The sequence below is a fragment of the Ovis canadensis genome, chromosome 1, assembly GCF_042477335.2.
Source record: "Ovis canadensis isolate MfBH-ARS-UI-01 breed Bighorn chromosome 1, ARS-UI_OviCan_v2, whole genome shotgun sequence".
Classification (NCBI taxonomy): Eukaryota; Metazoa; Chordata; class Mammalia; order Artiodactyla; family Bovidae; genus Ovis; species Ovis canadensis.
In genome coordinates, this window is record NC_091245.1 from 234,710,380 (window position 1) to 234,730,360 (window position 19,981).

Here is a 19,981-nt window from a genome sequence, read left to right on the forward strand (position 1 = left end):
AGTGCTACGGGTTACATGACTGCAAAATGGATGGGATGACTTTAAACATGACTTTCTCCTTCCTAAGGAAAAGTGAAAGATTATCTGGATAAAGTGCATTTGCTCTGCATCTGGTGAGAAATCCCTCCATCCCTCCTTAAGCATCTCCTCAGAAAGCAGATTCGAAAGCTGCAAAGAACCCCTCACCTCTACAGCCACTGCCCCAGTGTGTTCTGCCAAGGGGCTCATCCATCTTCTACACATTATTCTTTCAGGGTCTTGAACTTGTCAAAGGCGAGGCTGGGAGGCTGGGACACAGAGTAGCATCCTAAGAGGTAAATCTCAGCTACAAAGCAAGGCCTAAAAATGTATAGTTTCAGGGTTGTGATAACAACGTGCTAGTAAAAGGTTTTATTGCAATCATTCCGTCTGAACCAATCTACCCTTTCATTGTCTTCTCCTAGGCACTTGTGCATGAGTGCTCTAACTAAATCATGTCCAGCTGTGACTCCATGAACTGTAGCCTGCCAGGCTCCTCTGTCCATGCAATTTTCCAGGTAAGAATACTGGAGTAGGTTGCCATTTCCTCCTCCAGGAGATCTTGCCAACCCAGGGATCAAACCCACATCTCCTGCATTGGCAGGTAGATTCTTAGCACCACCTGGGAAGGCCCTGCAGGCACTTACATGTGTGTTAAGTCACTTCAGTCCTGTCTGACTCTTTGTGACCCTATGGACTGTAGCCGTCCAGGCTTCTCTGTCCTTGGGATTCTCCAGGCAAGAATACTGGAGTGGGTTGCCATTTCCTCCTCGAGGGATCTTTCTGACCCAGGGATCAAACCTGCATCTCTTATGTCTCCTGAATCAGCAGGCAGGTTCTTTACCACTAGCACCACCTGGGAAGCCCTAAGATTATTCAGACACTTATCTAAGATTATCTAAAAAAAAAAATGTATGATTCTATTGGAACTGTAAGAAATCTTAGAAATCAGCTGGTTTGATTCTCTTGCCTTGCCAATAAGAAAAGAAACATCTAGGTAAATTGGCAACATTAAGAGTCAGTTACTGTAAGGACTGGAGTAAAGGATAAGTTTTCAGGAGCTTAGAGGTCAAAGGGACAGGGGTTTAAAGCCTTACCCAACAAGATGCTACTCTGAGATATGAGTGCTGAGTTTTTAGTTTCTTCCTTGGAAAAATGGGGAAAATAATACTACCTTCTCAGAGTTAAAATCACTAAACTAGTTTATGTATTATATTGCTTCTTGAAATATCATTTACTATGTATTATACACCCCACATATCCTACATTGCTTCTTGAAATATCATTTCAAGGTTTCATAATTATAAATGTTTATCACTGACCAAAGTTCCAAGGCAATCCTGTTGAAAAACAATCCACTGAAAAAACCCTCTGCGTGCTTCTGCTGCGGAAGACAAATGAAGAGCTTCACTTTGCTTACTTTATGATAGAATGTTCTTTTCAGCTGGGAAATTTATCAAATCGGGAGTACAAGTATCCCGTCAACATTTTGAAAAATTGTGTCCTACGTGGTTTTGCTTTTCTAAAGTCTCTAAGGGTTATGCCAAGATAAACTTCAATGGGAGGCCCTTCCAGCGCTTGGCATTTTCCCAAACACATTTCAGTGTTAATTCAAATAAAGCCACAACTGATTTTTTTAGAGGTCACCTTTTCAGAAAACTTGCTAGATAAGAACATCACCAAGAATCTGCAAATGAACACACAATATATCACAAAGGCCACATTTCAATCAATTCATAAACCCACTCCTTCTTGATCATTATTCAAGAAAGACAGATTTTGTTATTTCCCATTCCTCAGCAGAGTAAAGATAGCAAATTAGATGAAAAGGGTTATTAGAGGCAGGGATCCTGACAGGAGCAAAGAAAATCTACAACAAAGTAAATATACAGAAAGAACAATGGAGGGGGAAAATACAGAAGCCAACATTTAAAGCAAAATAGCAAAATGAGGCCTCTAATTTTCAAGGCAAATAGATCTATCGGCCTTAATAGTCCCTGAGGACATTTTAACATAGCACAATAGGTGACATTTATCAAGATAAACTAGAGCTGTCAAATTGCTTCTTCAGGTTTAAAAAGTTAAAACCTTGACAGTTAAATTAGAAAGGTTCAGGTACTGGAGAAAATAACTTGAGTCAAAATTTTCATTCTCTGACGATGTTAAATGAGTAAGGCCTAACTGTGAATTATTTTCTGCATTTAGAAATATTATCTTGTCCATTCTCACAAATAACTTAGCAGCTTAGTTGGTTCCTAGCCTAAGGAAAAGTCAACTTTGTTTTTGAGCCTTAGATTACACACTTCTTTCCCCTGCACCTTTCCCGCCTGCCCCTTTGCTGGTTCATATCCCCACAAAATCCTGCACATTCTTGTAAGAGTCCAGTTGAAATGATGTCTTATTCCCTGACATTTCTCTTTCCTATCTCCTCACCTCCTGGTAGAACTATTACTTTATTTCCATAGCACTTCATTCACACTTCAAACATCATACAGTGGACCTGTCTTCTTGCCCGAGAAGACTTCAAGATTATTCAGGGAAAGAAGCCTGCCTCACATATCTCCATATCCCCAGAGTTGAACATAATAAATGATCAAAATTCTTGAATGCATTTCTACTTAATTTTCTAGTTTGATTCTATCAATATTACATATATGGTAATAGAAGAGTGTCTTGAATTCTGAATACTGACTTCATTGGAAATTCATTCAACTGAAATACTTTTAAAACACATTTACACTTAATATTTCTTGGCCATGTTTTAGATAAATGATCATCTGGAACCTAAAAATATTTCAAACAGACTCAAGCATTTAATATTTTGTTCAATAAGTAACTGCTCTTTGGATAGTCACATCATCTGAATTGCTAAGCCTAGAGACAGAAAGAGCTGATTTTTCTAACACACTGCACTTGTGGAATTGTTTATGCTGACTGTTACCTCCTGAATCCCAGAGGTTATTAAATAATTCAACAGCCCTTTTCGGCAGCTTGTTTCATACCTAATGTTCATTGCTGTAATCAAATTAAATATGAGGATTAAGCTACAAAATGCACTTTGGGCTTTAATTTTTTAAGTGAAATATTTCAAATTTGTAATAAAAAAAAGAGGCTCTTAAAAACAACCCAAATTTTCTTAACTAATTTTTCCTCAAATTGCTCACCCTTCCACACAAAACTGTGCACATATCTTGTGAGAGGATATTGAGACAGAGAATGAATGCCATTTTAAATGATATGCAGTTTTACATAATGATATTACATTCAAAACCATGGTGCACCCTGCTGTTGGGAACAGAGTGACTGGCTTACCTGCGAGAAACCTATAAGTGCATTACAGGAAAACATATGTAATGATTACATTGTTTGAAAGAACATACTCTCCTGGATGCTCCTTTTAAAAACACACACCTGGCCAGTCTGAAATAACAGACTGAATAAGTGAGCTCTCTTGGCTCTCAACAGGGCTCCCTGGCCTCTGGGCCTGATTCTGCCCCATGAGCTGTCAGCCAGAGCCCTTGGCTGCTACCATAGGAAGGGATGACCTGCTGCACTGCAGCAACCCCACCTCACAACCCCGTGGCAGAGGAGCTGTAGGGAGGCTCCTGGCTTGTTCAGCCATACATGATTCTTAGCGCAATTAAAAAAAAAACAAAACTCAGGTTCAAAATGGGAGCTAAGCACTCATGAGTTGACGTTTGCAAGGCTGTATTCCAAGCACCTGCCAAGCTGATATCACATCACTATCTACAGGTTTCTGAAGGGACATCGACCTTCTCAGTAAAACAAGGAAGTGAGGTCCAAGCAGAGAAGCCAAAAGAGATTTACCCACTGTATGGGGAAGGCCAGGTCAGTGAGTCAGGCTCTGAATGAGAGGGAAAATGTTGAAAGGAAAGGAGTGCCTTAGCCCCTTCCTGTTACAGGAAGCGGCCAGACTCCACCTCAACACCTCCTTTACTCTGCACTGACCATGGCTCAGTGGCAGGGACTGGCCAGCTGTTCACCTTGCCTGTTTTTCTCTCTTCCTAGCCATACATTTGTACTATGATTCCCAGCCTCCCTTGCGATTAGTTAGATATAATCATGTGACTGAATTCCAGTCAATGTCACTTTTACCTACAGCTGCCACTTAAAGTGATTCTACACATGATCCACCATACTCTTCTGTATTCTGGACCAATGTCAACACTCAGCTACCAGTCAGCTTAGTAAACAAAGCTGAAGATGGCAAACTTTCATCAGCCTGGGCCTGGATCTGACCTAACTGAAACTGCCTATTCTTGATAACACTTACATGAGAAGGAAATAAAACTTTCTTATATCAGGTCAGTGAAGCTTCGGGATTTATTAAATAGCAGCTAGGTTTACCACCCGAATGCAGAGTTCCAAACATTAGCAAGGACATATAAGAAAGCCTTTCTCATGATCAATGCAAAGAAATTAGTTCAGTTCTTCAGTTCAGCCCCTCAGTTCTGTCTGACTCTGTGACCCCATGGACTTGCAGCACACCAGGCTTCTCTGTCCATCACCAACTCCTGGAGCTTACTCAAACTCACATCCATTGAGTCAATGATGCCATCCACCCATCTCATCCTCTGTCATCCCCTTCTCCTGCCTTCAATCTTTCTCAGCATCAGGGTCTTTTCAAATGAGTCAGTTCTTCACATCAGGTTTCAGCTTCAATATCAATCCTTCCAATGAACACCCAAGACAGATCACATTTAGGATAGACTGGTTTGATTTCTATGCAGTCCAAGGGACTCTCAAGAGTCTTCTTCAATATCACAGTTCAAAAGCATCAATTCTTTGGCTCTCAGCTTTCTTTATAGTCCAAATCTCACATCCATACATGACTACTGGAAAAACCATAGCCTTGACTAGACAGACCTTTGTTGGCAAAGTAATGTCTCTCCTTTTTCATATGCTGTCTAGGGTGGTCATAACTGTTATTCCAAGGAGTAAACGTCTTTTAATTTCATGGCTGCAGTCACTATCTGCAGTGATTTTGTAGCCCAAAAAATAAAGTCTGTCACTGTTTCCACTGTTTCTCCATTTATTTACCATGAAGTGATGCGATAGAATCTGAGGATTTTCGTTTTCTGAATGTTGAGCTTTAAGCCAACATTTTCACTCTCCTCTTTCACTTTCATCAAGAGGCTCTTAGGTTCTTCTTCGCTTTCTGCCATAAGGGTGATGTCATCTGCATATCTGAGGTGACTGATTTTTCTCAGAGCAATATTGCTTCCAGCATGTACTTCTTCCAGTCCAGTGTTTCTCATGATGTACTCTGCATATAAGTTAAATAAGCAGGGTGACAGTATACAGCCTTGATGTACTCCTTTTCCTATTTGGAACCAGTCTGTTGTTCCATGTCCAGTTCTGTTACTTCTTGACCTGAATACAGGTTTCTCAAGAGGCAGGTCAGGTGGTCTGATATTCCCATCTTTTCAGAATTTTCCAGTTTATTGTGATCCAAACAGTCAAAGGCTTTGGCATAGTCAATAAAGCAGAAATAGATGTTTTTCTGGAACTCTCTTGCTTTTTCAATGATCCAGCAGATGTTAGCAATTTGATTTCTGGTTCCTCTGCCTTTTCTAAAACCAGCTTGAACATCTGCTGGTTCACAGTTCACATATTGTTGAGGCCTGGCTTGGAGAATTTTGACCATTTCTTTACTAGCATGTGAGATGAGTGCAATTGGGCAGTAGTTTGAGCATTCTTTGACATTGTCTTTCTTTGGGATTGGAATGAAAACTGACCTTTTCCAGTCCTGTGGTCACTGCTGAGTTTTCCAAATTTGCTGACATATTGAGTGCGGCACTTTCATAGCATCATCTTTTAGGAGTTGAAATAGCTCAACTGGAATTCTATCACCTCCACTAGCTTAGATCATAGTGATGCTTCCTAAAGCCCATTTGACTTCACATTCCAGGATGTCTGGCTTTAGCTGAGTGATCACAGCATCATGATTATCTGGATCATGAAGATCTTCTTTGCACAGTTCGGTGTATTCTTCGTGTGCAAAGAAATAGAGGAAAACAATAGAATGGGAACGACTAGAGATCTCTTCAAGAAAATTAGAGATACCAAGGGAACATTTCAAACAAAGATGGGCACAATGAAAGATACAAATGGTATGGACCTAACAGAAACATAAGATATTAAGAAGAGGTGGCAAGAATACAAACAACTATGCAAAAAAGATCTTCACAACCCAGATAGCCACAATGGTGTGATCACTCACCTAGAGCCAGACATCCTGGAATGTGAAGTCAAGTGGGCCTTAGGAAGCATCACTACAAACAAAGCTAGTGGAGGTAATGGAATTCCAGTTGAGCTATTTCAACTCCTAAAAGATGATGCTGTGAAAGTGCCGCACTCAATATGCCGGCAAATTTGGAAAACTCAGCAGTGGCCACAGGACTAGAAAAGGTCAGTTTTCATTCCAATCCCAAAGAAAGGCAATGCCAGGAATGTTCAACCTACAGCACAATTGCATTCATCTCACACACTAGCAAAATAATGCTCAAAATTCTCCAAACTAGGCTTCAACAGTATGTGAACCATGAACTTCCAGATGTTCAAGCTGTATTAGAAAAGGCAGAGGAATCAGAAATCAAATTGCCAACATCTGTTGGATCATTGGAAAAGCAAGAGAGTTTCAGGAAAATATCTAGTTCTGCCTTATTGACTATGCCAAAGCCTTTGACTGTGTGGACCACAACAAACTGTGGAAAATTCCTAAAGAGATGGGAATATCAGACCACCTTAACTGCCTCCTGAGAAACCTACATACAGGTCAAGAAGCAACAGTTAGAACTGGACATGGAACAACAGACTGGTTCCAAATAGGAAAAGGAATACATCAAGGCTGTGTATTGTCACCCTGTTTATTTAACTTATATGCAGAGTACATCAAGAGAAATGCCAGGCTGGAAGAAGCACAAGCTGGAATCAAGATTTCTGGGAGAAATATCAATAACCTCAGATACGCAGATGACGCCACCCTTATGGCAGAAAGCAAAGAACTAAAGAGCCTCTTGATGAAAGTGAAAGAGGAGAGTGACAAAGTTGGCTTAAGACTCAACATTCAGAAAACTAAAATCATGGAATCCAGTCCCATCACTTCATGGCAAATAGATGGGGAAACAGTGGAAACAATGACAGACTTTATTTTTGTGGGCTCCAAAATCACTGCAGATGGTGACTGCAGTCATGAAATTAAAAGACACTTACTCCTTGGAAGAAAAGTTATGACCAACCTAGACAGCATATTAAAAAGCAGAGACATTACTTTGTCATAAAAGGTCCATCTAGTCAAAGCTATGGTTTTTCCAGTAGTCATGTATGGATGTGAGAGTTGGACTATAAAGAAAGCTGAGCACAGAATAATTGATGCTTTTGAACTGTGGTGCTGAAGAAGACTCTTGAGAGTCCCTTGGATTACCAGGAGATCCAACCAGTCCATCCTAAAGGAAATCAGTCCTGAATGTTCCTTGGAAGGACTGATGCTGAAGCTGAAACTCCAATACTTTGGCCACCTCATGCAAAGAGCTGACCCATCTGAAAAGACCCTGATGCTGGGAAAGATTGAAGGCAGGAGGAGAAGGGACAACAGAGAATGAGGTGGTTGGATGGTTTCACCGACTCTTTGGACATGAGTTTGAGTGAATTCTGGGAGTTGGTGACTGACAGGGAGGCCTGGCGTGCTGCAGTCCATAGGGTTGCAAAGAATTGAACATGACTGAGCGACTGGACTGAACTGAACTGATAGCACTTCACATAGGTAGGGAAGCTGTTGATTAAAGGACATATGGTTTCAACTGTCATCTCCAAAGAAGTGTTAGCGAGGGCTTCTCAAAACTATGCCATTTCCTCCACCCGTAGAGCAAAAGCACATAACACAACAGTGAAAATGTTGTAGAACATTAGCACACGCCATTTAGTGACCTTCATAATCTAAAACTGGAAGGACTTCGATAGCTGTTGCTGCATAACCTCTGCATCCTCTTAGAGTTGGTGTTAGATGGAGCTGGCCAAAGACTCTTGACTCAAACCTAAAATCTGAAATTAAGCTAAATTCATCTAATAGAGGATGACGCTTGGACACCTCCAGGGCCTTTGTTCTTACATAGCTCTTTTGATGGAGAAAAGCTTGAAGAAATACTGAAATCCATAGTCCACTCTATTGCTCAGCCCTTTGCTCTCAACCAGAGTGACTTCCTCCCTATCTGAGCTGCTCCCTGACATCTCCCAGTCCTTCTCAGGGCAATGGCAAGGACCTTATGTAGGGAGGGGATGCTGTGAATCCCACATCTCACTTCAAGTGAAAGGGTGAAATTACTAATGTGACATCTCAGAACCTTCTAAAATCAACCCAAATTCAGGGAGGAAATATTCAGTGGTTAAGAGGTATCATCTGTAGCCCATTATCCAGGTTCATGTGCTGTTTCTATTGCTTAGTTGAATCTAACCATGAGGAGAGTCTTTGCTAAGTTTCAGTTTTCTCCCATAAAGTGGAGATGATTTTAAAAAAAAAGTCACATCACAAATTGTTAGAAAAGATTAAATTGAATAATATAACAAAAGTGTTGTGTATATAATAGATATTCAGCAAGCAGTTGCTGATATCAGGAAAGGAATTCAGATGTTATAGTGTTTGCAATGTACCCAAGAAATCCTGGCCAGGGTCTGGGAGAGAAGTATGGCTGTATCTATCCCTGTGTTTACTAGAAAGCAGATTAGAGGTAACCACGCAATGGCATCCCACTCTAGTACTCTTGCCTGGAAAATCCCATGGATGGAGGAGCCTGGTGGGCTGCAATCCATGGGGTCATGAAGAGTCGGACAAGACTGAGTGACTCCACTTTCACTTTTCACTTTCATGCATTGGAGAAGGAAATGGCAACCCACTCCAGTGCTCTTGCCTGGAGAATCCCAGGGACGGGGAAGCCTGGTGGGCTGCCGTCTTTGGGGTCGCACAGAGTCAGACATGACTGAAGTGACTTAGCAGTAGCAGCAGTACTCTCTCAAGCCATGTTCTAGACTGAATTACAGCCGCAGTCTCAGGACAGAAGATAATAAAAATAATAAAAAAGCAAACATATAGTAGTTATAGTTCATATATAAATAATCTATATATCATTTATATATAGATAGTGGTTTAAAGCATATCAAGGATTTTTACACATACTATTGGAGCTAACCTCTAAAATCCTAGAACATAGAAAATGCAGATGTTTTTATTTCCACCATACAGATGAACAAATTGAGGCTCAGAGATTGGACATAATTTGCTGAAATCTATACAGTCAGCAATAGAGCCAGACTTTAAGCCCCAGGCCTCTCTATTCCAAAGACAATAGATTCATTCTCTCTGCGTGGAGAGAGGATTTGTCAGACAGACATTTGATCCTTGCTAATCAGAAAGGATTTTAAATGAGGACATAAAAGAAAATCTTAGAAGAATGGTGTTCTCAGTGAAGCAGGGAGGGAAGCAGCATGTTAAGATCTTTCTCCTAGAGATGAGGAATTTTCCTAGGCTCAGAGAATACATGGAAGGAAGCCAGAGAAAGGAAGACTGTGGAGGTAAAGTCATGGATGAAAGCTGATGTGACTCCAGAGGGGAATGGTGATAATAGAATTTGCTGAAGAGCCCTTCCTTTGCACTTAACACCATGCTAAAACTTTGATAGATATCCAATTTAATCCTCCCAGTTCTATGAATGTGTAATATTGTTATTCCCATTTTACAGGTAAGGAGACTAAGTGAAAGTGAAGTCGTTCAGTCATGTCCGACTCTTTGCGACCCCACGGACTGTAGTCTACCAGGCTCCTCAGTCCATGGAGTTTTCCAGGCAAGAGTACTGGAGTGGGTTGCCATTTCCTTCTCCAGGGGATCTTCTCAACCCAGGGATTGAACCCAGGTCTCCCACATTGCAGGCAGACACTTTACCATCTGAGCCACCAGGGAAGCCCAAGGAGACTAAGATCCACGGTCATATAGCTAGTGACTGGTAGGTAGGGCACAGGGGAGCCAAGCTTCAGATCTGGGTTGGTCTGACATCAGAGCTCATGTTGATCTGTCCCCAGTTTATGTAGCCCCAGAGGCTTGTAGATAAAGCAAGATGTACAATGTCTAACATTGGCTAATCCCAGGAGTGCACAAGAAGCTGAAGGGTGAAAGTAAAAAATTAATAAACCAAGTTATATAAAATACACCTAAGCAGAAAATGAAGATCGTGGCATCTGGTCCCATCACTCCATGGGAAACAGATGGACAAACAGTGGAAACAGTGTCAGACTTTACTTTTTTGGGGCTCCAAAATCACTGCAGATGGTGACGGCAGCCATGAAATTAAAAGATGCTTACTCCTTGGAAGAAAAGTTATGACCAACCTAGATAGCATATTCAAAAGCAGAGACATCACTTTGCCGACTAAGGTCCATCTAGTCAAGGCTATGGTTTTTCCAGTAGTCATGTATGGATGTGAGAGTTGGACTGTGAAGAAGGCTGAGCGCCGAAGAATTGATGCTTTTGAACTGTGGTGTTGGAGAAGACTCTTGAGAGTCCCTTGGACAGCAAGGAGATCCCACCAGTCCATTCTGAAGGAGATCAACCCTGGGATTTCTTTGGAAGGAATGATGCTAAAGCTGAAACTCCAGTATTTTGGCCACCTCATGCGAAGAGTTGACTCACTGGAAAAGACTTTGATGCTGGGAGGGATTGGGGGCAGGAGGAGAAGGGGATGACAGAGGATGAGATGGCTGGATGGCATCACTGACTCGATGGACATGATTCTGATTGAACTCTGGGAGTTGGTGATGGACAGGGAGGCCTGGCGTGCTGCGATTCATGGGGTCACAAAGAGTCGGACATGACTGAGTGACTGAACTGAACTGAACTGAACTGAAGCTGTATAAAATGAAACTAAGCTAAATTTTAAAATCATAGCATGATGTCATCTCACCCCAGGAGAAGTAGAATATTCAATATGGAGAGACAGAATTATAAAGACTAACCTTGGACATGGAGTAAAGGAGCAATGGCTTAGAGAGGTAACCTGACATTCAAAACAACAGGACAATGAGCCAGGAAGCAGTCTTTCTGCATGCTTAGTCTCTTAGCTGTGTCCAAAACTCTTCTGTAATCCCATGGACTGTAGCCCGCCAGGTTCCTCTGTCTATGGGATTCTCCAGGCAAGAATACTGAGTGGGCTGCCATTTCTTCCTGCAGGGGGATCTTCCCAACCAAGGGATTAAACTCATGTCTCTAGTGGCTAAGAAGCTCCCAGGTGGCACTAGTGGTAAAAGAATCCATCTGCCAGTGCAGGAGACACAAGAGATGTGGGTTTTATCCCTGGGTTAGGAAGAACTTCCTGGAGGAGGAAATAGCAACCCACTCACAGCTTAAGGGAGATGTATTCCACTCCAGTGTTCTTGACAGGAGAATCCCATGGACAGAGGAGCCTGGCTGGCTACAGTCTATGAGGTTGCAAAGGAATCCGACATGACTAACGCAACTGAGCACACAATCTTTCTAGCATGTGTCCAAAATCATGGTAAACTACCCAACAATGTCCTCATATTTTAATATCTCTGGAAAGATATTTCTATGTAATTTCTCATATAGATATTCTAAGAGTTAGAGACAAAGAAAGTGTGTCTGCTCTAACAAACATATATATCATCTTTTTTTTTTGAAAGAAATAAAAGAGCTTTCTCTTTAACAAAAAATCTAATCAAGAATGTTTCCTAAGGAAGAAAAAATTGGTTTAAAAATTTAGAGTTATTCCATTGTTGCCTATTTCTATCGCTCTATCATCCTTGATATCATTTTACTGGTGCTGTTCACTATGTTCTAGGTTGACAGAGGAGGAGGGAGGAAGGGACAGAGGGACCAAAGCTGATCACATGTCCAATCTACAGCACCTGTCTTATATCATTTCCCATAGTCTCCTGAACTAGGTATTCTTATGCCCACTTGCAGACCCAGAGTACAGTCAGACTCCATAAAGGGGTTGTTGTTTGCACTCGTGAATACAAACTGCTCTCCATTTCTATTCCATACGTTCTTACATCTGTGTCTTTGCTCGCACTCTTTACTCCACGTGGGTTGCTTTTCCTGGCCGCCATCTCTACTTGCTCACATCCTGCACACCCTGCAGTTTCAGATCTAATCACTGCAGCTGTGAGCTCTCCTTCCTCTGCGCTTTGTTATGACCTTCATTTATGTAGTACTTCTTATTTACATACATGGCTCATCTCCCCTAAGCTGTACCTAGGTTGAGGGCAAGATTCTTAACTAATCCACCCTTGTGTCACCTACAGGGCTTTGCACAGAGAGGATGCTCAATCAGTAGCTGTTCAGTGTTTGTTCTCTGACTGCAGACTTGATTCTTAACAACCAGATCTTCCTACGTAAGCCCAAGCCATAGGGATCACCTGCTGCCAGGAACTGAATCCACCAAAATTCACCTGGGAGCTCTGTCCTCCCATGTGACCACATCTGATCCTCTGAAAATACATAGAAGTAAATAACTTCTAAGAAGGCAGAAAGTTTTGGCAGCAGAGACAAAATATTAGAAATGTAACTACTTGTCAGGTAATAAACATTTATTAAGATGGTAGAAATCACTATTGAAATGCTATAGCTCAACAATCATTCATATGTTGTCTTGTCCTACTAAATGTCCAGTCAGTTCAAACGAATAGGTCAGCCCTGGCTTGGAATGTTAATTCTGATAGTATATGAAAGCTCTCTCTATTCTGTTGGTAAGTCACTTTTCCCTAGGAGGGTGGTGATCATATGAATCCCTAGAAAGTCTCTGTAAGCACACACAATGGGCTCTCATAAATATTAATTGAGCACAACGGGATCCTCAGCTGTCAGGTGCTAGATGAAGTGCACATTTTTGCTAGATATTTTGAGTCACCCTAACTTTGCTTATCTTCATAAGCCTAAATATACCAAGGACAACATGGGGTCTTGTCTTAACCCTTATTCCAAAGTGTGTGAAAGCAAAATACATTAGTTTTCACATCATTTCTACATTATCTCAAGAGTCCTTTATAATGCTGTTAGTCCTCTTTGCAGTTGAAGAAACTGAAATTCAGGAAAGTTAATTAACCTACCCAACTCTTTATTAAACTTTAAAACTCAAGCTTTATAAACACTATGTAGTACAGAAAAAGCAATGAGATAACCACTCTAGAATATTACCACAGAGAATGGTGCTGGCACAAAGACAGAAATATAGATCAATGGAACAAAATAGAAAGCCCAGAGATAAATCCACACACCTATGGACACCTTATCTTTGACAAAGGAGGCAAAGATATACAATGGATTAAAGACAATCTCTAACAACTGGTGCTGGGAAAATTGGTCAACCACTTGTAAAAGAATGAAACTAGAACACTTTCTAACACCATACACAAAAATAAACTCAAAATGGATTAAAGATCTAAATGTAAGACCAGAAACTATAAAACTCCTAGAAGAGAACATAGGCAAAACACTCTCCAACATAAATCACAGCAGGATCCTCTGTGAGCCACCTCCCAGAATACTGGAAATAAAGGCAAAAATAAACAAATGGGACCTAATTAAACTTAAAAGCTTCTGCACAACAAAGGAAACTATAAGCAAGGTGAAAAGACAGCCTTCAGAATGGGAGAAAATAATAGCAAATGAAGCAACTGACAAACAACTTATCTCAAAAATATACAAGCAACTCCTACAGCTCAATTCCAGAAAAATAAACAACCCAATTAAAAAATGGGCCAAAGAACTAAATAGACATTTTTCCAAAGAAGACGTATGGATGGCTAACAAACATATGAAAAGATGCTCAACATCACTCAGTATCAGAGAAATGCAGATCAAAACCACAATGAGGTACCATTTCATGCCAGTCAGAATGGCTGCGATCCAAAAGTCTACAAGCAATAAATGCTGGAGAGGGTGTGGAGAAAAGGGAACCCTCTTACACTGTTGGTGGGAATGCAAACTAGTACAGCCACTATGGAGAACAGTGTGGAGATTCCTTAAAAAACTGGAAATAGAACTGCCTTATGACCCAGCAATCCCACTGCTGGGCATACACACCGAGGAAACCAGAATTGAAAGAGACACGTGTACCTCAATGTTCATCGCAGCACTGTTTATAATAGATAGGACATGGAAGCAACCTAGATGTCCATAAGCAGGTGAATGGATAAGAAAGCCGTGGTTCATATACACAATGGAGTATTACTCAGCCATTAAAAAGAATACATTTGAATCAGTTCTAATGAGGTGGATGAAACTGGAGCCAATTATACAGAGTGAAGTAAGCCAGAAAGAAAAACACCAATACAGTATACTAACGCATATATATGGAATTTAGAAAGATGGTAACGATAACCCTGTATGCGAGACAGCAAAAGAGACACAGATGTATAGAACAGTCTTTTGGACTCTGTGGGAGAGGGAGAGGGTGGGATGATTTGGGAGAATGGCACTGAAACCTGTATAATATCATATATGAAACAAATCACCAGCCCAAGTTCAATGCATGATACTGGATGCTTGCGGCTGGTGCACTGGGATGACCCAGAGGGATGGTACGGGGAGGAGGGAGAGAGGGGGGTTCAGGATGGGGAACACGTGTATACCTGTGGTGGATACATGGTGATGTATGGGAAAACTAATACAATATTGTAAAGTAATTAACCTCCAATTAAAATAAATAAAAAGAGAATGTACACTGAGAAAACATTTTCAAAAAGCAATTAAATTAAGAATAAATGTATATGTATGTATGTATAAATACTATTGTATATGTAATATTTACCCATTAATTGCACTTCTGGAAATAGACCCTAAGAAATAATCAGAGATATGATTTTTTAATCTCACATAAAGATGTTTATTATAATATTACTTATGATAATGATAAATAGTAAAATAAGAATAGCTAAGCAATAACATAGCTATAATATGTAGTCCTTGGAAATTTTTCAATGGTTTTTAAGGTAATAAAATAATCTGACATACTATTAAGTGAAAAAATGTATGATTTCAATTCAAAAATTTATGATTTCAATTCAAAAGGCTAGGGTAAAGCACAGCAAAATATTAGCAGTGATTGCCCTTTCTTTTTTATGTTTCTGTTTTCAAAATTTTCTACCAAGTTCAGATGTTACTTTTGCAATCTGAAAAAAAAGTTATTTAAAAACAACAAATAAATTAACAATCACATCCACAGTTACACAAGAAATGAAAGTCAGCCCTTTATCTTCAACTCCAGCACTCTGGTCCCTGAACCACCCTTCCTCGTTCTGCAGAGTAATGAGCCATCATATAAAATACATTAGCATTACTGAGTCATTAGACAATTATGCAAAATAGCCAATCAGAATGAAGTAAATTATATTAGATTGTTTCATATGTAATCTTATGCAGACATAGCCCCAGAAAGGGAATCAGTACCGCTTAACTCCAGACTAATGTGCATGGTCTGCCACGACTCCTACAATTTTATTTCTTAGATATACCGAAATCACTGGACCCTCCTCTATCTATAACACTTTCTTCCAATCATCTAACAATACCCTTTGTTTCAAATTAAAGTTACCACCAAATCTGGGCATAAGACAGTCCTCAAATTCCTCATGAACTACAATTAACCTGCTGTGAAATATTTTCATTCCATCTTCTCAGAAAAGAAACTGGAGTGAGAAACCGCTAGCAATTCCTTGTTGATGGCCATTAACCAATGACACAAAGAATTATTACCCATAGCAAACATATAATGTCTTCAAGGACTAAAGTATTTCATATTCTGTCCTGTAAGTAAAACTTTACAGTGGATAATTTGTTTATATTCTATATTAATCATGCTTATATTCTACACACAGGTCTCTAATGGAGATATCATTCTTGGGCCATATTGTTGGAAGAAAGGACAATTGGAAGTCCATAAAAATTCCTGTAAGTTCTTTACTGGCAACATCTATAAATGAAAGAAAACCAGGTCACTTGAAGAACTACATGTCCTGTTGCTTACATCACAGTTTGAAAGGATTGTACATTACAGTTGATCATTGTCATCACTCCACTAATCTCAAGAACTCAACTGAAGTAGTTCTAACATTGGGATGTAAAATGGAAAGGAGCTGGCGATGAGAAAAATTGTCTTTTTGAGTTATGTACACATTAAGATTTGCAATAAATCTAATTTATGAATGAGCTCAGTGCCACCTGCACACACTAATTTTCACTTGGAAACATCATGCTCTAAAACTAAAGGAGGAGGAGACATTTTTCATTTTTGATGATGTACGAGAGATAGGACTTTCACTGTTCTGTAACACAGTCAGTAGGCAAGGGACTCAGGCTATTGTGAATCAGTGATTAATAATGTGTCCATTGTTACTATGGAAACCATACTTCTGGATCATCTCTCTTGAATATGGGACAAATTGCTATTGTTTGAGTAAAGCAGGAAAGAGTAGAGCTTGTTTTTCTTTTCCCAAGTTGCTGGCTCAAACTGATTGCTTTTAGTTGCTAAGTCATGTCTGACTCTTTTTCGACCGCATGGAATGTAACCCACCAGGCTCCTCTGTCCATGGACTTCTCCAGGCAAGAATACTGGAGTGGGTTGCCATTTCCTTCTCCAGGTCAAACTGATTACCTTAATTTATGTTCCCGTCTGACCTGATAAACGTTATTCCAATATCAGATAATACTGTAGGAATTGCATAGTCCTGTGTTAGACTCTTTTAAGGAAAGTTTCTGATCTAGAGTAAGTAAAACAATATGTTAAGAATGGCTCAGACAGTAAAGAATCCACCTGCAGTACAGGAGACCTGGGTTTGATCCCTGGTTGGGAAGATCCCCTGGAGAAGGGATTGGCAACCCACTCCAGTATTCTTGCTTGGAGAATCCCGTATGCACAGAGGAGCATGGCGGACTACAGTCCATGGGATCACAAAAGAGTCAGACACGACTGGGCAACTAAGCACAGCACGGCACAGTGTTAGACTCCTTTAAGGAAAGTTTCTGGTCTAGAGTAAGTAAAAGAATAGGAAAGGAAAACATTATCAAGCTTTTCACTTGCCACCTAAGCCTTTTTCCAGAAATTCTTTAATAATGGCTTTAAAATTTAAGATTTATAGATATGAGATACACTGCCAACACTGACAAACTCTTTCATGCTTCCTTTGACTGAGATCATTCTTCTTGGTCCTTTCTCTATTTATTATCTCTATTGGGATATTACTATATCCCAGATGTAAGTACACAAGCTTACAGGAGCTTCAGACAAACCACTTCAGTCATAAATAGTAAATGTGTTTCATAAAGCACTTATACACACTTTATCTTGTTCTGATTTTTAAATGGTGGCTTAGATTTGGCAGTAACTTTTATTCTTGCCTTGGAAAGCTTTGAAAAATGGAAGTTCAGGCATTTTGTAGTCCAACAAATTTTTAATCTATGTGCATCAGTTAATTCAATCACTAAATATTTTCTTATAATGTCTTGTTAGAATTAGAAATATAAAAATGGGGCAGCTCAGAGCACACTGGGATGCTTTGATACACATAATACATTCTGGAATTTCTATGCTGCCACAGTCTCTGCAAAAAAGTTTTTCCTGCTTTGACAATTTCATTGAAACTATTTTTCATTTCTAGTGAATTTTTATTGTCACTTAATAAAAAGTTGTCTTGGTCTTTATTTTCAGGATCGTTTTCCTTGAAAAATTATCTTTAATTCCTAAGAGATTTTTTTGTAGCAGTTACAGTGAATAAGCATTCTTAAATTTCAGGATTCCAGACACTTTTACTCCACACATTTTGCCTTATAACATTGGGATTTGTGAAATTATTCCTCCCCTGCATTATTTGAAGCTGAGGCTGAGAAAAGGACAGAGAGAAAATCTACAGGGATCTGTCTTACATTGACCTCCTTTTTTTAAAAAGTACCTTTTTCTCCTGATGATGTCTGTCTTAGACAGGGGGCCCAGACCCCCAGGCTGGTGGTCAGTGTGTTCTACTCTATACTTCCATTGCATGCTGAGCTCTCGATCAACAAGTTCACACTATTCAACTATACACTTTTCAAACAGGCAAAACATATTTCCTTCCCTCATCCTCAAGTTCTAGAGGTGAGGGAAGTAGAGAAAAATTGCAAAGTTTTTGTTATTGTTTTGGAAGGAGGCATTTTAATGCAATTTTTGAACTCCTCTGAATGTCATTTAAGACCAATCTTAATGCCATACTCCTTCTCCCTCTCGGCTTTTGAGTGCTTACTGCCTCCTTACAAGGGGTGTTTTCTGAATAACAATCCAGGGTTCATTATTTGCCATTTTCACCAAGTTCCTGCTCTTTACAGTTAGATATTTGGAAATGTCAATCATCTGTACAAGACAGTGAGAGCTGTTACATCTCCAGCAGCATGGGAAAAGAAATCCAAGCATTCAGTCAGGAGAGCACTTTCAAACAGGGTCTCATACAGCCGGTGCAGGGAGTGGGGAGTCTTACCTGTGAGGCATGCCGGTGGTGTAGGCAGTGGTGTGCTCGGTGGACAGCTCCCAGAGTTTTAGGTACCAGTTCATCTCCACTTCTCGCACCAGAGCCAGTTGCCGTGCCCTGAGTTGAATTTGCCCCGATGGGCTGAGGCTGCTCTCCTTCCCATTTTCTGCAGCTTTCTTGGGAGATTTGTCTTTGCTCCCTACAGAAAATCCAGATGGTTTCCTTAACTTGGGATTCTCTTCTGAGATCTGACCCCCTGCTGCCCCGGTCCGGGCTGCCAGCATCCTGGAGTCTGAGTCTGTCTTTCAGAGAAAACTTGAAGCCACTGTCATCAAAGTAATTTGAATTGATTTTTCTGTTTCTGCCTCCCTCTTCTCTCCCGTTCTCCCCCATCCCCTTAACCTTATCTTGCCGCAAAGCTGTAATTGAGCCGAGTCTGCTGCAAGGGATGAAAGGGTATCTCTAACTTTCCTGAGGAAGAGCTAAGGCGGCCACTATCTGTGAGATCCTGGAACATGGAAATTTTCAAAACAACCCCCAGTGACTTTAATACTGAAGCTTTATGGTGCTGTTTCTTATGCAAAGTTTGGAGTTCTTCTTCACTTAACAATGATAACTTTGAACCTTAGATCATTAGAGTTTTGTAAATTATATTTGATCATCATATGAGATGAGAGTTATAAAAATATGAGGCTAATGGAGGCTCATTAGGCATTCTTAATTAGAGTCCCTTTAGAGTTTTTAAAGTTTCAATGTGAGTTTCCTCAAATAAGTTTAACAATATCAAGGCAAGGGCAGGATTATCCCTTTTGTAATAATTAGCCTTAAAATAATATTTTCAATCTATTTTATAATCTTTAGGGAAAAGGAGGTTTTTGAATATCAACGAGCCACTTAACATATGTCAAATATTCTTTCATTTCTGCAGCCTATCATAACGGATTCAGTCATTAATCCTCTCAGTACTTGTGATGGGTAGAAGCATAAGAATCACCTTACAATTGAGGAGACTGAGATGAAGTTGGAATAAAAAATAAATAAATAACAGATAGGAAGTGGTGAGAGCCTATGTGTGCCTGGGTATGGATGCGGTGGTGAATGCGCCAAGTACACATGAAAACTAATTCTGAAGATGAGAAGAAAATTCAGTTAATGACCCTTGTGCTTAAGACGCATGAGACTGACCCACATGCCGACCAACCAATCTGACCTCTGTCATAGCTCAGGGGACAATGATATCAGTGCCCAGTTAGGTGTCTGAAGTGAAGTGAAAGTTGTTCAGTTGTGTCTGACTCTTTGCAACACCACGGACTATACAGTCCATGGAATTCTCCAGGCCAGAATACTGGAATGGGTAGCCTTTCCCTTCTCCAGGGGATCTTCCCAACCCAGGGATTGAACCCAGGTCTCCTACATTGTGCGTGGATTCTTTACCAGCTGA

The 19,981-nt window shown here is 40.2% G+C and overlaps 1 protein-coding gene across 1 annotated transcript in view; it reads right to left on the bottom strand.

The window, feature by feature from the left end:
• Positions 1–18,972, bottom strand: part of KCNAB1 (potassium voltage-gated channel subfamily A regulatory beta subunit 1) — a 480,074-nt gene extending 461,102 nt beyond the window's left edge. The window contains exon 1 of the mRNA XM_069561961.1: positions 18,550–18,972. Coding sequence (XP_069418062.1) covers positions 18,550–18,824 — 275 coding nt within the window. The 5' untranslated portion in view covers positions 18,825–18,972. The remainder of the gene's footprint in view (positions 1–18,549) is intronic.
• Between the last annotated feature and the right edge of the window lie 1,009 nt (positions 18,973–19,981).